This window comes from Lonchura striata, chromosome 1 (assembly GCF_050655825.1).
Source record: "Lonchura striata isolate lonStrDom1 chromosome 1, ASM5065582v1, whole genome shotgun sequence".
NCBI classification, from domain to species: Eukaryota; Metazoa; Chordata; class Aves; order Passeriformes; family Estrildidae; genus Lonchura; species Lonchura striata.
The window spans coordinates 117,547,501-117,565,780 of NC_140703.1; the positions used below are offsets into that span (position 1 = coordinate 117,547,501).

Sequence of the window (18,280 nt, forward strand, 5' to 3'; positions counted from 1 at the left end):
CATTCCCATTCCCATTCCCATTCCCATTCCCATTCCCATTTCACCCAGCTACATTTCCCATGCAAAACGTGGATTTTTGGAGGCATTTCCCTGCCATAAAGCTCTGAACTCCACTGTGCTGGTTTTGCTTCATGGTTTGGTTTTATTTCCATCTTTCCTTAGAAAGGACCTCAGGGATTTTCACAAGTCCCAGTGCCGGGACAATCCTGCTGCTCTGGGACAATCCCAGACATGAGCATGGATTGGGAGTTTGTGAGCCCAAGTTGGGAACTCCCCTGGAGACCCTCCTGGAGCAGTTCTGTGTCAGGAACCAAAGACCCTCCTGGAGCAGTTCTGTGTCAGGAACCAGAGACAATTTGAGCTTTTTCAGTCTTCAGTTTCTGTTTATTGTTACCTTATCAAAACTTCAGCACACTGTCTGCACTGGGCTCTGTGTGCAGGAAAAGCAGCACAAAAATGGCCAAAAACCTCCTGTTACAAGGCTTTTTAAACCTAATCAAAAACTAAGCTACACAATTAAGAAATTACACCTGAATTATTTTCCTTTCTAACCCAATAACCGAACCCTAAAGACCCACAATGAGAATTTTCCCACCCAATTACAAGATACCACCTAAACCCAAGAAGAAAGAGGAAGATGAAGAAGGAAGAACTCGAGACAACACCCCATATCCACCATCTTGTATCCATCTATAACAATAAAAATCCTAAACCCTGAATTTCCCAGTGCCCTGGGTTCCCACAGCGAGCAGCTCTGGGGGAAGGACCTGAGGGTTCTGATCTCCAACCCTGCCCTGGGAGCAGCAGGAAAGGGATTGGGGTTGGGATTGGGATTGGAGTTTGGGGTTGGGGTTGGGATTTGGGTTGGGATTGAGAATAGAATTGGGGTTGGGGTTGGGATTGGAGTTTGGGGTTGGGATTGGAGTTTGGGGTTGGGATTGGAGTTTGGGGTTGGGGTTAGGATTGGGATTTGGGTTGGGATTGAGAATAGGATTGCAGTTGGGATTGGGATTGGGATTGGGGTTGGGGTTTGGGTTGAGATTTGGGTTGGGATTTGGGGTTCGGATTGAGAATAGGATTGGGGTTTGGATTGGGATTGGGTTTGGGTTTGGGTTTGGGTTTGGGGTTGGGTTTGGGGTTGGGGTTGGGATTGGGATTGCGCCCCCCAGATGAGATCCCACCTGCAGCCCTGCCCCAGCCCAGGAGGAGCTGGAGCTGCTGCAGAGAGCCCAGAGGAGGCTCCAGGATGAGCAGAGGGATGGAGCAGCTCTGCTGGCAGGAAAGGCTGGCACAGCTGGGATTGTTCACCTGCACAGGAGAAGCTTTGGGCTGAGCTCAGGGTGGCCTGGCAGGGCCTGGAGGAGCCCCAGGAAAGCTGCAGAGAGACAATTTCCAGGGATGGAGGGACAGCACACAGGGAATGGCTTCAAAGTGAAAAATTACAGGTTTAGCTCAGATATTAGGAAAAATTTCCTCCCTGGGAGTGTGGGCAGGGCTGGGATGGAATTCCCAGATTCCCCTGGATCCCTGGCAGTGCCCAGGGCCAGGTTGGACACTGGGGCTGGAGCAGCCTGGCACAGTGGGAGGTGTCCCTGCCATGGATCTGGATGGGTTTTAAGGTTTCCCAACCCAAACCATGCCATGATCTGTGATCCTTCCCTGCCCGGGTGCCACTCCTGCTTTTCTCCAGTGCAGTTTGACCTCTCCAGTCCGTGGCTCCTTCACAGGCTGCCCAAAGGGATTTGCCTCCTGTTTGCTGCATGTCCTGGGATATTCCACTAAAAATCCCACCCAGCAAAGTCTCCCCTCTGCCTTTTTGAGGTGCTTTTCCAGTGCCAAGCAGCCCCTCTGGGCTCGTGTTTCTCAGACAGGTTCTTCCCCCCAAGAGTCTCCCACAGCTCAGCTCTGAGCCTCTCCAGACGTTTAAAGGGAGTTTACAAAGTTCCCAAAATCCCAATATTTTAATCTAACCCCACTCTGAGCAAAGCAGGTGTCCTCCAAAAGAAAACAGACATTAAGGAAATCCCCAGGCTCATTTAACAGTTTATGCTGATGCTAAATGTTGTTAAAGTTATTTTTTATTTCTTGGTTAAATCTGTTTAATAGCTGGGGCCATTTGTTCTTGTTCTGTGACCAAAACTCTCCCAAGTTCAGCTGGAGCCTCTCCTCACTATTCTTTTTGCTCAGCAAAGCACATCCAGCCCTGAAAACACCTCAGGAGTGGTTTTATTTCTCTTAAAGCTGCAAAAAGTAATTTCGCAACTGGTCCAAACCTTTCCCCAAGGAAAACACCAATTTTTAAACATCAATTTATAACCAATATTTTATTCCTTTCCTTTCCTTTCCTTTCCTTTCCTTTCCTTTCCTTTCCTTTCCTTTCCTTTCCTTTCCTTTCCTTTCCTTTCCTTTCCTTTCCTTTCCTTTCCTTTCCTTTCCTTTCCTTTCCTTTCCTTTCCTTTCCTTTCCTTTCCTTTCCTTTCCTTTCCTTTCCCTTCCCTTCCCTTCCCTTCCCTTCCCTTCCCTTCCCTTCCCTTCCCTTCCCTTCCCTTCCCTTCCCTTCTCTTCCCTTCCCTTCCCTTCCCTTCCCTTCCCTTCCCTTCCCTTCCCTTCCCTTCCCTTCCCTTCCCTTCCCTTCCCTTCCCTTCCCTTCCCTTCCCTTCCCTTCCCTTCCCTTCCCTTCCCTTCCGAGAGCCGGGGCACCGCTGGGTGCCGCTGGCTGATGTCAAAGTCCCTTCCCACCTTCCTAATTCTGGGATTCTGGGAGGTTTCGTCTTTCTCTATTGAATGACAACCAATTATTTTATTTTATTTTATTTTATTTTATTTTATTTTATTTTATTATTTTATTTTATTTTTTATTTTGTTTTATTTTACTTAATATTTTATTTTATTATATTTAATTTAATTTAATTTTATTTATTTTATATTTCATTTCATGTTACATTTTATTTTATTTAATTTCATATTTTAATAAATTAAATTAAATTTCACTTTATTTTTTATTTATTTTATTTTATTTTATTATTTTATTTTATTTTATTTTATTATTTTATTTAATATTTTATAATATTTCATTTTATTTCATTTTATATTTTATTTTATTTTAATTAGTTTAATTTAAATTAATTTCATTTTTTTTTATTTCATTTCATTTCATTTCATTTCATTTCATTTCATTTCATTTCATTTCATTTATTTTATTTTATTTTATTTTTTAAATTTCATTTAATTTAATTTCATATTTTATTTCATTTCATTTCATTTTCTATTTGATTTGATTTGATTATTCCACAAAATCCCGCGGAGGTCCCAGCGCCACCAGGTGGGGTGTGAGCGCCGGGACCTTTCCCTGGCTGCGCTGCAGATTCCGGTGGGAATTCCTCGGGTGGAATTTCTCCTGCAGGAAATCCAAAAATTCTCCTCAGAGAAAAAAAATCTGATTTTTTCCTCCCCTCAGAATCAACAGCCCTGTCAGGAAGCAGCTCTGGCATCAAATTTTAGTTAAAAAATGGCTTTATTTTGGCTGGAGGTTTTGAATTTTGTGGAACAGAATTTCCATTTCTGGGGCAAAATTTTCTGTGGTGGAAAATTCCTCAGGTGGAATTTCTCCTGGAGCTTCTGCTGCAGAAAATCCAGAAATTCTCCTTAGAGAAAAAAAAATCTGATTTTTTCCTCCCCTCAGAATCACCAGCCCTGTAAGGAAGCAGCTCTGGCATCAAGAATTTAGTTAAAAATGGCTTTATTTTGGCTGGATTTAGCATGAAACACTTGCTCAGAGAATTGCCTTTTATTTAAGAGACCATTTGTCCGGATCTGAGAAGGCGAAATTTTAAAATTTTATGTCACTTAGCACAAATGATCACAAATCCATCTTTTATTTAGTTTATCCCTCAGTAAAAGACATAAATAATTCCAAACCGATTTGAGAGGCTGAAGAAATTTGGTGTGGGATGTTTGGAGATGCGCGACTGTAACAAAAGTTTCAGGAAAAATAAACTTAATAAAATTTAATTTCATAAACTATCAGTAACAAAACAATAACTTCACAAAAACCTTAATAAAAAACCAGTAACTTCATAAAAAAACCCCAATAATTTAATAATCAACCTCTGTGACCTTTGGAACTCATTCTTAGGCCTTCCCCTGGAAGGTGGTGCTACATAGATATATAAATAAATATAAGCATAATATTATATAAAATATTTTCTATAGATACAGGCGCATATACAATAAATATTAAAATATAAAAAATTTATAATAAAATATTTGTCTAGGTCTCTTAGGTCAGACTAACCAAGCACACCAAGGGTGGGGCAGCTTGTCCTCAAGGCAGATAAGAAAATTCCAACACACACAGTGGCAATTTTCAGCTGATTTTTAAGTCTCTGAGTGAGGAATTTTTATATTCTTGTGGCATTTTTATATAAATATTTAATATTTATATTACACACCATGCAACCTAGCCTTGAACGTGTCCGGGGATGGGACATGGACCTCATATTTTTCCCTTTCTAGCAATAATATAGCACTAAATACAGTAATTTATATATAAATATATATATACATACAGTATATTAGTATACACAGCATATTTTATATGTTTTGTACATACCGCATGTTACATTTTATTTTATTTTATTAATTAATTTTATTTCATTTTCATTTCATTTTCATTTCAGACAGCTACATTTCCCTTGTGAAATGTGAAATTTTTTTTTGAGGCATACATAAAATTAAATAATTAAATAAAATTAAATAATTAAATAAAATTAAATAATTAAATAATTAAATAAAATGTAACATAATAGATATAAAAATATCCTGTGTATAATATGCTGTATGTCTGTTTGGTATATATAAAAAGTCGCTTTATGTAACAATATACTGTATGTGTATGTGGGAATATCTGTAACATGCAGTATATACAATACATATAAAATATGCTGTGTATAATAATATACGGTATGTATAATAGATAAAAACAGCATATATACAGTACACACGCTGTAGGGTGTATATATATATATATATATATATATATATATATATGATGTATTAGAGACGGTAAATTTTCATCTATAATCTATTATAGAGTGCGTACATGTATTACATACAGAATATATACTACGTACACAGAATAGGTGACAAATATAGTAAATTTTATACATATATTGTTTATTTTGTGGGTGGCAGCGCTGCCTCCCTCACGGCGCTGCCCTCACCCAACATGGCGGACGCCGCCTCGCCCGCCACTTGTTGCCGCGGCAGCGGCGGCTCCCGATTGGCTCACACGCCTGGGCGCGGCCACGGCGGCGGCTCCCGATTGGCTGATGAGAGGCGGGGGCTAAGGAAACAAGATGGCGGGCGGGGGGCGGGAGAAGCCGCCTCAGCGACGTCGCCGCAGCCGCCTCCGCTCGCCTCCGACCATGGAGGAGCCGCCGCTCCAGCAGCCGCCGCCGCCGCCCGGGGAAGACGAAGAGGAAGGGGAGGAGGAGGAAGAAGAGGAGGCGGACGCTGAGTGGAGCTTCGTTGACCGCGAGATGGAGGCGGTGGCGCTGCGCGACCTGCCCACCGCCACCATCGCCTGCAGGCTGGACCCGCGCGTCTTCCAGGACGGCCCGTGCCGGGTGAGGGGGCCGGGAGCCGTGAGGGGAGAGCGGGGCGGGGCGGGGGTGTCGCGGTTCCCGGAGCGAGAGAAACCCCGGGGGGATGAGGGGGCGAGGCTGTGGCTGCCCGGCCCCTCGGTGCTGCCGGGGCTGAGCCGAGGGTGGAGCCGGGCGGGGCCGCGCTCCGCTGCCGGGGAGCGGCCTCAGGCTGGGACAGCAGCAGCAATTTCCCCATGGAAAGGGTGCTCAGGCCCTGGCAGGGGCTGCCCAGGGAGCTTTGCAGTGCCCATCCCTGCAGGTGTCCCCTGGAGGTGGCACTGAGTGCTCTGGGCTGGGGACAAGGTGGGACTCCATGGGTTGGGAGGGCTTTTGCAGCCTCAGTTGTTCCATGATTCTGGCATTTCCAACACAAACAGCTGTTTTACCTTCATTCCTTTGATTCCTGAGCCTGTAGCCCAGGGTGAACCTCTGCATGATAAAGAAATCAATTAAAATATCCCTGGACCACCCTTGCCTGAGCTTTCTCCTTAAGGTTCTGTTTGGTGCACCCTATATTTTACTTTTGCTTTTTTTTTTGCTTGCTTTTGTCATTGGTTTTGCTGTCTAACCCTTTCATACTGAAGGAGGTGCTTAGTTTTTAAACATACTTGAATTGAACTCAGTGGACTTGAAAAATTAGGCCGTGGTTAACAAATTAATTTAAATTTCATAATCTCAGCATAAACTGTGTTGTCTTCATCGTAGATGACAATATCAACAGATACTGCAGAAATTACATTTCTAAGGGAAAGAATAGGAGAACTGTCTTGAACTTGCATCAATATCTGTCTCCAGGAGGGAAGAAAAGTCTCAAAGTTTTAGAAATAATACAAAACTTAAAAAAAAGGCAGGTGGAGGTCCTTGGAAGGTAGGTGCGCACAGACTTTTCATGGATGAAAAATCAGTTTAGGTCACTGAATTTCAGCACTGAAATGCATAAATTAGCTTTATTTAATAAAGTTACAGAACTGGCAACTCTTTAAAGCAGGAAATAAGTGGCATTTTTAGGAACACACATGGGTTAGCTACGTTTTTCATTTGTTTTGTTGGCCAAATGTCAAGAAGGTGCAGAGAGACAAAGTGGAATGAGGCCCTCGGGCTGTATCCCAGATTTTGGAGGTGTTAAAGGTGCCCTCAGCGTTTGGATGATTTAAGAAAAACAAAGTTCTGTTAGAAATTAGGAAAAACATTGCATTTTCCCGTGGTGCCTCCAGTTTTCCAGAGCATTTGGTGGTGCTGGTGTCCAAGGAAATGCAGGAGTTTTGTCACTCAGGTGGGTGAGGTGATGTGGGCACACTGAAATGTCCCTGTCTGGACCACCTGAGAAAGATTCCAAGGTAATTTCCAAAGGCTGCACTTGGTTAGGAGGTGAATTTGAAGAAAATTCCTTGGGTTTGGTGTAGAATGTGCCCAGAAAATTCCAATTTGTGCAGCAGAGGTGTGGAATTTGGTGCTGGTGAGGATCCTCACAGATAGTGTCTGAATTTTGCTGTGTTGGTTCTACTCTCTGAACATTTTGCTTTTACCAGCAGATGGAACACTCCTAAAATACCTTTTCTCTCCAGTTAAATGTTGTTTTTTTTTCCCTTCAGTGGGCCCCTTAATAATCCTGGATTACCCTATTTTGGAAGGGTTGATCCTATCAGAGGTGAGACAAGACAGCCACTGCTAATTATTTCTATTCTGTCCCTCCCAAATCATTATTTGTCATGGAAGTGCTGCTTGAATATTCCTCTTCTTCCTCCTCTTCAGTTTTTGAATGTTGTTTATTGAGGTATTGATAAATCAGAAATTTTAAGTGGTTTGTCATCAGTCTCTTAAAACCAGACCTTCTTGTCAGTTCTGCTAAATGACAGTTAATTCTCAGAATAAATAATTCTTAATGACTGTTTTTTTTTTTAATATCAGTCCCAAAATCTTCTAGAGAACACCTAAGGACTTACTCTCAAATTTTCTAAAGCACAGTTCAGGAATTCATTGAAATTCTGTATTTTTTTCTTTTTATTGAAGTACAGGAAATTACCACAGATAAAACCCTTTTTTCTGATCTTCAAGTTGGCAAATTACCTTGGAAAAATATGGATTTTCTGAACTGTCTTTTACATTGAATTCTGGTGCAGTCACTGGAAGGTTAAATAACGAAATAATTCCATTTATGTCTTGCTGGAACCCTGGGTACTCAGAATTTCAGACTTTCTGTGCTGACAAATACTGACCCCCAGGAGAACACTGCATTTGACCTGAATTTGTGGAGAAAACTTCCAAAATTAAATTATAGAACTACAATTATAACTGTGTAGTTTAAATAGAAGTGTGTAGTATCACCAAGTAGAAAACTTAGAGTTTAAATTTTAAAATATAATAATATATATAAAGCAAGATAAAAGTTTTAAAACAGAAACTGATCCTTCTTCACCTTCTTCATAAGTAATATTCTGTAAGTAAATAAAAAAGCCACATTGTACACCACAAGTAGTTATTAAGTTAAAAGTAATAATAATTTAATAATAATTCCTTAATTTAAAAAATTATTCTTAAAAAACCTTATAAAAATACAACTCCATTTTTAGTTTATGAAAATAAAATACTACAAAACTCACAGTTTGTGAAACTGTAATACAAATAAAAACTAACAAATAAAAGATACCAGCTCACACATTGAATCCCAGCCTTAACAGAAAAAACCCAAATCCAGTTTCCATTTCCCCTTCACTGTGGGCAAAGAGGAGCACCAAGAGCTCCTTCAAAGAATTTAATTTCTCACAAAATCATTGGGGTTTTTGATGGAAACAACTTTCTCTTAAACTTGAAAATATTTCTGAGATTTTGAGGTGGTGGAGTCTCCATCTCTGGGAAGTGTTCCAGAGGTGTTTGGATGTGGTACCTGGGGACATTTTAGGTGTTTAAAAACCATATTTTAAACCTATTTCCATATTTTACACCATATTTTGTCCTATTTCCATGATGGTTCTGCTGGGAAAGTCACTTCCACCTTTAAGGATTCTGTGATAATTACCTTAATCTGCTAATTTTTGCAAATTAATGAACAGAGCAGCAATTTTTCCATCATTACCAACAATGTATATCCATAGAGAAACTGAAAGCAGGCAGTTCTATCATGGGAACAGCTTTTCTCTGGGAAAACTTCACTGGAAAACTGAATTATTAAAGAAATTCATCTTGCTGGAAGTGCACTCAGGAGTTGGAGTTGAGCCTGTGTCCTCACATAACCCCCAGAACTTGCTGGAAACAATCTCTGCAATTATTTATTTAAAAAAACAATTATAAATATTATATTTGTGCTTGAAGAGAAAGCCCAGGAAAAGCAGAATTCTGGGAATTGCAGCTCCCAAATTCTGCTTTTCCTGCAGCTTGGGCTGCTTTCAGTGCAGGAAAGCTGCAAATAAAGCTGTTACAGGAGCCTTTCTTTTAGACATTTTTAATTGCCTTGCAGCCACTGCAGTAATCATGAGGAGGATTTCTGGTTTTTCAGGGACTTACAGAATTATTTGTGCTCTGAGGAAGTTTAGCAGATTTCTCAGGAGTATTTCTAAAACTTTCTTTACAAATAATCTCAATTTTCTGCTAATCTCTTCCTGCCTCAGCCACATGCCTTGTAATCCTTTTACTTCACGTTTTTTAAGCCTCTTAGATCACATTAAAAAGAAAACATTTTCAAAGCAGATTTCCAAAAAAAAGTGGTTTTACACATGTATAGATTTTTGTGATCACAGCTCTGGTTTTGACAAAATATTCCCTAATGGGAATGTAAAACCAAATTATTGGCTACTGCATATATTTTGAAGATTTTCATTCTTTCTCTGCCAAAAAAAATTTTTTTTTTTTTTTGTGACAGTGTTTATAGTTTTTAATGCTTCTGGTTTCCAAATAAAGCCCAGGGTTAAGAGTGTGGTTCAAAATCACATCTCAATAATCTGGATTTACTTTAAGCACTAAAACCATTACAGGAAAATTAGAAACCTTCCATTGTGAAAAGTTTTTCAATAGAACTTCTGGAAGTTAAATGGGGGTATTTTGAGCAGTTTGAGGTTTATATCACACTTAGACCTTCTGTAGTTCTCCAAAATAATCATTTCTGTGTCAAAAATCCACTCCTCAAAGCAGGCTGATGCTTCAAGCAAACCATACAAATACTTTTCTAGGTAGAAAAAAAAATGAAAATATATAATATTTATTTAAATATTCAAATGACTCTTGCTGCGCAAAATAGTTGTTGGCTGCCTTAAAAATACGTAAAGCTAAAAAAACAGTGTTGTAAAATTGTCATTGTACAACTTAACAACTCCAAATTAACAACAATGTCCAAATTAAGAACTCCATATTAACAACAATGTCCAAATTAGCTACTCCAAATTAACAACAGTGTACAAATTAACTCCAAATTAACAACGTCCAAATTAATAACTCCAGCCTGAGTGTTGGAGTTTTAACAAAAATGACTTCCCAAGGATCCAGTACTCCAATCCTGAGCTCAGATTTGGAACAAGGATCCCACATGAGGTGTGAGCTGTGCAGGATGAACAATTCCATCTTCCTGCAGAGCCAAGGGGAAATTCAGGAAAACATTGGTGAAATCCCTGGTGATACCTTGGGAAGGCTGAGCTGGAGCAGAGGCTGGGCAGAGCTAAAGAATAAAGCAGGGATTTATTAAAATAGTAAAGACTAAATAAAGAATAATTTAGTAATAAATTATTATGACAGTATATAATATGTGTGATATTATATATGACAATATTATAATATTAGAGTGTTAATAATTGGATGATAAAATTTAATAATTTATTAAAATACATTTTAATAAATCTTTTAATAAATATTTATTTAAAGGCCTCCATGGATGCACCTTGGGCAGCTCCAGAGCCCAGCCAGGGCTGCACCCAAATGACCCAAAATGGTCCCAAAATGCACGAGTGCTCCCGGGGCTCTCCCTGGGATCAGTTCTGCTCCATTGGCACCTTGGAGTTCATTGTCCCATTCCAGCTCCAGCCCATCAGTCCCACCCTGCTTGTTTTTCTCTCTCCAGCCCACGGTGTTTGTGCTCCTGGGCTGAGGTTTGGATCATTTGTCCTTGGTGCCCAGCTGGAGCAGGAATTGTTTTGTCTCTGCTCTGTGCACAGAGCTCAGCATCCCATCATGTGAAGCCCAGACCCACCCACTAAAGCAGCACAGAATGTGGAAAATAGAAAAGCTCAAACCTGAGGCACCACTGGGAAAACCAAATCTACACCACAGTGCTGTGGAGAGCTTTTCCTGATTTCTTGGGTTCTGCCTTTTGTAGGAGCAGCTGGAGCTTTGTTCCAGGATTATTGTCCCGCTCATGAATGAAAAATGTGAAAATAAAGCAGTGGTCAGAGGTGAGACTGGCTTGAAACTCAGCCCAAGCACCCCTCAATAACATCAGCATTAAATAATTACTAATATCAGCAGTCACTGAAGTGTCCCATGCAGAGCAAGCTTAAATCACAGCACCAAAAGTTTAATTCTGTGGCAGTTTGGTGCTGAAGTAGTTTATTCAGTGTTTTATTCGAGTTTTAATAAGCACTGTTTATAAATTTATAAATAATATTGGTTATTAATAAATAACATTACTTGGTGTTTTACCTGAAGGGTAGGAGAACTGAAAATTAGGGAAATAATTAAAAAACAATGATGCAAATTGCTATATTGATGTTAACCAGGAATTTCAGTGATGTCTGGGAGTTGTTCTTGTTTGAAAACAGAAAATCCTGGGATGGGTTGGGTTGGGTTGGAAGGGATCCCAGGGATCATTCAGCCCTGACCTGGGTGGGTTTGGTTTAATTCTGGGCCTTATTTGTGGTATTTAAACAATTTCCTCAGTGGCCATTTGGGGTCATTTTCATTGGGGTTTTTATCTCTTGTTCTGAGCTGGTGCTCTTCTTTTCCTTATAAAATACGGAAATATGCTGGGGTTGATTGAAATATGGTTTGTGTTCAGTGAAGCTGAAGTTGGGACTGAGGTCTGAAAAAGCTTTTTTTTTTTTTTTCTTAATGGGTGCAATGCATAATTAAACTATGGAAAGCATTGTCCTAAAATGTTTGGGAATCCTGATATTAAAAATGAGGTGGTTTGTGAGTGGTGTCTGCCAAGCACGGGGATTTAGGATGTGACAATATCCTAAACAGAGTCTGGGAGGTTCTGTCAGCTTTAGATGGGAGCAGAATCATCCACAAATTCCTGCTTTAGACCTTTGGTCTCTTCCTCTCAGCATTTTTTACTGCCAGAGACAGCCAGAATTCATTTCATTAATTATGGCAGTCAGTGATTGATTACTCACAAAAGCAGAGCTGTCAATACTCAATGAATTTCATTTAGTAAAATCTAACTTCCCTCTTCCCCGGGCAGATTTTCAGAGGGTCACAAGTGAAGAGCTGGATTTGATTTTGCTTTTTGAGGTTTTCTTTGGAGTTATTTTGGTGCTGGCAAACAACTCTTGGTTATTGAGCTCTCAGGAGTTGGATTGGAGTTCCTTTGTGTTGCTGAAATGCAAAAGGCAGCAGGAAAATTGAGAGAGCACCTCTGGTTCACCAGTGCTGTGGGAGTTCAGGGCTTTTTGATAAACTGATTTCTTGATCATGTCTCTATCACACAGCTTGGGAAAAACAATCATTAAAAGCCCACAAATGGAAGCTTTTGGCTTTAGATGCTGCCAAGTACACCAAAATCACTTTATTTTCTTGCATAGACTGAAAACCATTCTGGAAACTTCCTTGAAGGTTTGGTCCTGATTTCAAAACAAGTGGCTGTTTGTGTGGAGGCCCCTTAAAATTCAGGCTGTTTTCCAAGAAGAGCTGGCTGAAAGGCAGGAGATTTGTTCCTTTTTTTCCTAGAGGTGCTGTTTCCTTTCTCTGAGCTGGTGAAGTGCCAGAAGAGTCAAGCTGTATTGTTACAATAAATGGATTTTTTTCCTGTTTGTTGTTTTTTTTTTGTCATTCATAATCCATATAGTTAAAAAAAACACTTCTGTGAGTTTGTAGTTCAAATATCCTTCTCCTTTCTGATAACCCAACCAGTGAGATATTATTATTCATTAAGAACAACTCCCATCTGTGATTATTTTAGTATAGAATTGTTGATAATTCCTGAAAGCTGCAGTAGGAATATGGCCATATGAAAGTAGAAATATAAGACAAAATAAGAAGATAAAGTAGGAGACAAAAAATGTTAATTTCTATGGAAATAGAAAATAAGAACTAAAAGGTCCATTACTGAGAAAAAAGAAGATTAAATAAGAACTAAAATGTCCATTAATACGGAAAAAAGAAGATGGAGTAAGAACTAAAGTGTTCATTTCTTGGAGGTTGTGATGTTAAATAATAAGAGAGAGTTTCTTGTGGCAACCAGAACTTGTGGAGGGAGAATTGGTGGGAATTGCTGGGGGTGTTTGCCCAGCTCTGGGCTCTGTGGCCATTCCTTTGCAGGACTCATTGGCCCTTGGGCCAGGCCCCATCCAGCTGGGAGCCAGCGTTGCCTGGCTCATGGAAACTCTGATGAAAGGCTTGAATTTTCCTGAGGCTCCAGGATGAAGCAGCTGCAGGGGCAGGCAGTGGAAAGTATGAGCAGCTCCTGCCTGGGGTTGTGCAAGGCACAGAAAATCAGCTCCGAGCAGGTGAGATCAGCAGTGCCTCTCAAAACCCCACTAAAAACAGCCCACCCCATAAAGCTCCCCCTAGCACTGGGGTATTCTCCCCTTGGGAAAGGCTTAGGATCTAGATAAGCTGTAAATAAACACTTTTTGGAAGTTTTTCAGGGATCTGTCCCAACAGAAAAGCTCCTCACCTGGCCCAGAGCAGCTGAAGTGCAGGAGGTGGTGTCAGGAGAGGTTGTTCCTTAATGAGCTTCTGTGTCTTCCTTCCTGAGCTGCCAAAGTGCAATTCTGTTCTCACCCACTGCTCTGCAGTGATGTTTTATCTCCCCTGCTGGGAAAAAGGCAAATCAGGCATTTCTCTGGCACAACTTAGAAGGAGATGCAGAACTGTGTTGGTTTCAGCAAGTGGGAGTTCCTAACCCAAAAACCACTGCCTGGAATATTCAGGAATTTAAAATGTCTTCAAGAATTACTTTCTAATGCTGACTTTTTTGCCCCTGTAATCAAAACAGGTGGGTTCTTGCCATATGAATAAATAAATAAATAAAATGCATCCTCAAAGCTCTGTTGTTATATACCTTAAAAGCTTTACATACCAGTGTGCTCCTGATGTGTCACTAATTAATGTCTAAGATAATTACAGTGTATCAGGCATTAACCTCACCAGAAATGCAGGTGATTTGGGATAAATTCCAGATTCTTCTGTGCCTCTTTAGTATCTTTTATTATTTTATCAAGGGCTTGGATGGGATAGCAGAAGGGGTTTGGAATTAGATTATCTTTAAGGTCTCTTCCAACCAAACCTTTCCATGATCTTTATTGAGGTTTCCAAAATATTTTTGATATTTCCAGGTACACTTGATTTGTTCTTTGAAATGCAGAAACTTCTTGTAATTGCTTTGAGCTTTTTCCTACCCTCTCAGAACATTCTTAGAAAATATTTTTGAAGTTTATCTTCCATTCTTCCTTCTGTGACTGCAGTGGAAAATGTCATTCTTTAAAGATCACAGAAATATCAGCCTGCTCTGACCAGCTCCTGTTGTTTTCCAAAGCCTCCTGTGTTGAAGTTTAATTTTTTTATTTCCTTTTGTTTTTCCCTTAGTCACAGAGGATGTGTCAGAGGATGAGCACGTAACTTCTGCTCGCCTGGGATGATACCTTTAATATTTGAGTTAAACAAATCCTGCTATCATGTTAGAAGGAACTAGAAATTAAAACAACCCCAAACACCTGCTGTTTTCATCCTTATCTTTGCTCTCCCTCAAGTCATAATTTTGGCATAATACAGCTGCATTTTCATGATAATAAATTGTTAAATACAGAAGTACTTTTCATCCTACTCCCTCAGGATTATGGTCATATCTTCACTCAGTGGGACAATTCTTGGACCTGTCACAGCTGAAAAAACACCATAAAAATTTAGAAAAATACTTCAGGGACAACTGCTTTACTTCTTAGAATTTTTTTTTAACTTTTCAGAAATGGTAGTTAAATAGGAAAAAAAAAAATCCTAAACCTCTGACCCCACAGATGATCCAGTCCTGAAGGTGTGTGGGAAGCACAAAATGGTTGCAGAATGTTTGCTAATTAGAGTGAATTAATGAAGCAGTACAAAATCATGAACAGCTGAAGAATTCTTAGGCACTGCTGGGAGTCCCTTCCATGGTTTTTATTGAGTGGAACCACGGTGGGTTGGGATGGAAGGAAGATCAAAGATGATCTCATTCCCACCCCTGCCATGGCAGGGACACCTTCCACTGTCCCCAGTGTCCAGCCTGGCCTGGGACACTGCCAGGGACCCAGGGGCAGCCCCAACCATCCCAGGGAACAATTCCTAATTCCCAAAATCCCATCCCTCCCTACCACTCCCTGTGTCCTGTCCCCCCGTGCCCTCATGGAAGAGTGGACTTGGGTTAAATTAAGTTTATTTTAGTGACTGTCTCTGGCAGACTGCTGTGCAGGAAGTAAATAAAGAGTGAAATCCAGCCCCATTGTACTTTGGAATTCCGGGGATGAGGAGGAGCTGGGACCTGGCTTGGTGCTATTTAGGGACCACTTTGGGCTGGAAACAAATGCTGACAGTGGGGGCTATTTTTGAGAGGTGTTTATTTCTCACTGTTCATCAGCTCTGGAGTTATTTGTAGTAGATCCGTCCTTTTTAGTGCCTTGGTGAGTAATGATGCTTTAAAAGGTAAAAATTTAAAGAACTCCTAAAGGAATAAATGTAAACAATCCTTGGTTCTAGGAGGAGCAGATGGAATGACAGGAATGAGGTGTTGATTGTAAATTAGAAAGCAGAGTTACTTAAATCCTGCTTCTGTGCCACCCTGTCCTGGACCAAGCCTGGCTTAAACTGCTCCAGTTCAGTGTTTGGTGCTGCTGGTACAGGAGAGCAGTTCCCCCATCATTTTATCCTTAAAAACTGCCCAAGGGAAAGGATCCTGTGAAAACTGAGTGAGAGGAGAACAAAATCCAGCTGCAACGTGACAGACCATGAGGATTTGGGGAAAACAGCTGCATCAATAAATCTAAACACAAACATTCATCATGGGCAAAGAAATGCTGAAAGATTTTAATGTGTCAACCCAATCAGGTCAGCCTGAAAGTGAATAATCTTTATTTTTTAAAAAAGATTGGATTTGGGACACCAAATTCACTAATGAGCAGACAGCTCTGACTGTATTTATGTCATGTATTTGCAAATTATTGTTTAATCTCTCTCCCCCCCCCAGTTATTTGAGTCTGCCTTTGTTGCTGCCTGTCCTGATCAGGGCTTTGCCTTGCAAATTCTCTGATTTGAAGATTCTCTAATTTGGCATTTCAGTCCGGGCTGCAACGTTGAGGTTGCAGAAGGTGGAACTGGAAATGCTGTTTAAGCTCTTTCCTTGCTCTGCTGGGCAGGTTGGAAATGTCAGCTGTGATTTTCTCAGTTGGCTTTAGACACTATCAAGGTAGGGGCTGTTGGATCAGGTCACCTTGAGAAGTGATCAAATAGAGTTTGTGAAACTCTGCCTCCTAAAAGGGGCTCTGAACCCTGCCCAGGCTGTTTTTGTGGAGAGCACTTGAGCACATCCATGTGCTTTCCTCCTAGTCCAGCTTGTGCAGTAAAAAACACTTAAAGCCTTTTAGAGGAGTAGTTCAGTGAGAGCCCAGTTCATCTGGGAAAAGTGATAAGGCTCAGCTGCTTGGGCACAGTCCTGCTGTCTGTTTGCTGAAAGGCTGAGCACACAGCAGAAGTTTTTCCTTTGGCTGGGACACTGCTGTTGCAGGAGCTTGATGAGGTTCCTCAGAAATACCTTGGAGAGGAGCACCAGATGCAAACACAGAAGGAGGAGCTCAGGGCAGAGCCCTCCTGGGAGATTTGGGCCCTTCCTGCCTCTGTGGGGAAAGGAGTGGGGGGATTGTCCAAAACAGGGCTTGGGGCTGAGAGAAGCAGTAACAGAAATTCTGAAAGTCTGAGGGGACAGAACAGGAGGAGCTGCAGAGAGCCCAGAGGAGGCTCCAGGATGAGCAGAGGGATGGAGCAGCTCTGCTGGCAGGAAAGGCTGGCACAGCTGGGATTGTTCACCTGCACAGGAGAAGCTTTGGGCTGAGCTCAGGGTGGCCTGGCAGGGCCTGGAGGAGCCCCAGGAAAGCTGCAGAGAGACAATTTCCAGGGATGGAGGGACAGCACACAGGGAATGGCTCCCACTGCCAGAGGGCAGGGCTGGATGGGAGATTGGGAATTGTTCCCTGGCAGGGTGGGCAGGGCTGGGATGGAATTCCCAGATTCCCCTGGATCCCTGGCAGTGCCCAGGGCCAGGTTGGACACTGGGGCTGGAGCAGCCTGGGACAGTGGGAGGTGTCCCTGCCATGGCAGGGGTGGCACTGGGTGGGATTTGGGCTCCCTCTAACCCAAACCAGTTTGGGATTCTATGGAACCTTGAGTATTCCCTCCAGGTGTGTTATCACCCTCAGATTTGTTATTTGACCTTCACTTGGAACGTTTTAAAACACTGGAAACTTGTTTTGGTCCTAGGATGAATCACAAAATCATGGAATGGTTTGGGATGGAAGGGACATCAAATCCCACCCAGTGCCACCCCTGCCATGGCAGGGACACCTCCCACTGTGCCAGGCTGCTCCAGCCCCAGTGTCCAACCTGGCCTTGGGCACTGCCAGGGATCCAGGGGCAGCCCCAGCTGCTCTGGGCAGTGAGAGCAGAACTTTTTTCCTGTGGAATTGCACAGAGGCAGCAGCCCAAGTATAAATAGTGTGGAAAATGTCCTAGGGAGCTTTGGTATCCCCACAACTGATCTGCATTGGAATCAAAGTTCCCTTAAATTTCTTATGGCAAATGGGAGGAGGTGAGGGCCTGGGAAGTGCTTTGAAGGAGAATTGGAGCAGCACCCTCCAGACTCAGCTGGGTCAGAGGCTGAGCAGGACTTTGGGCAGGTCTGAGTTGGTCTCACTGCAGTGTCTTGGGTTCAAGTGACACCTGAGGGATTTCAGGAGCCAGTCAGCCATGGAGTCTCAGGGACCTTGTAATTATTTCACACTCCCTCTACGTAAAAGAACTCTTTGTAGTGTTGTCACTTCCAAGAAAAGAACAAAATGTGACAGGTGATACGAGTGTTCAGGGAGGCTCTTTCTAAATTTCCTTTAGATAAAAGTAATGTAATTGAAAAAGGCACCTGGGTTTTAGGCTTCTAAGGCTAGAATTCTAAGAAATCAGGATATGCAGGGAATACGGTGAAAGATATGTGTAAGTTCTGTTTTTTTCTGATATTTAGGGGAAAACAATTAAATCAGAGTTGATAGAATGAGGTTATTAAAACTGCTGTTTGTCTCTAGAGAGAGAGAGGCACAAAGACTCCCAGTTAGAAGCCAGCCCAGGAGAATGTCCTGCTTTCCATACCTTGCAGACTTTGAGAAATGTTTTCCAGGAAAGCTGAGTACAGCCATGAATCACTTACGGAAAACCCAGTGGAAGGAATTAGTCAAAGAAAGCTGCAGTGGCCATGCTTT

At 41.6% G+C, this 18,280-nt stretch overlaps 1 protein-coding gene across 2 annotated transcripts in view; it reads left to right on the forward strand.

Annotated features, from left to right (window-relative positions):
* The first annotated feature begins 5,334 nt into the window (after positions 1 to 5,334).
* Positions 5,335 to 18,280, forward strand: part of RCAN1 (regulator of calcineurin 1) — a 41,019-nt gene continuing 28,073 nt past the window's right edge. The window contains exon 1 of one of the 2 annotated variants that reach the window (XM_077781709.2): positions 5,335 to 5,627. In XM_077781709.2, the coding sequence (XP_077637835.1) occupies positions 5,358 to 5,627 (270 nt within the window). In that variant the 5' untranslated portion in view covers positions 5,335 to 5,357. The remainder of the gene's footprint in view (positions 5,628 to 18,280) is intronic. The other variant, XM_085560715.1, reaches the window with a different exon arrangement.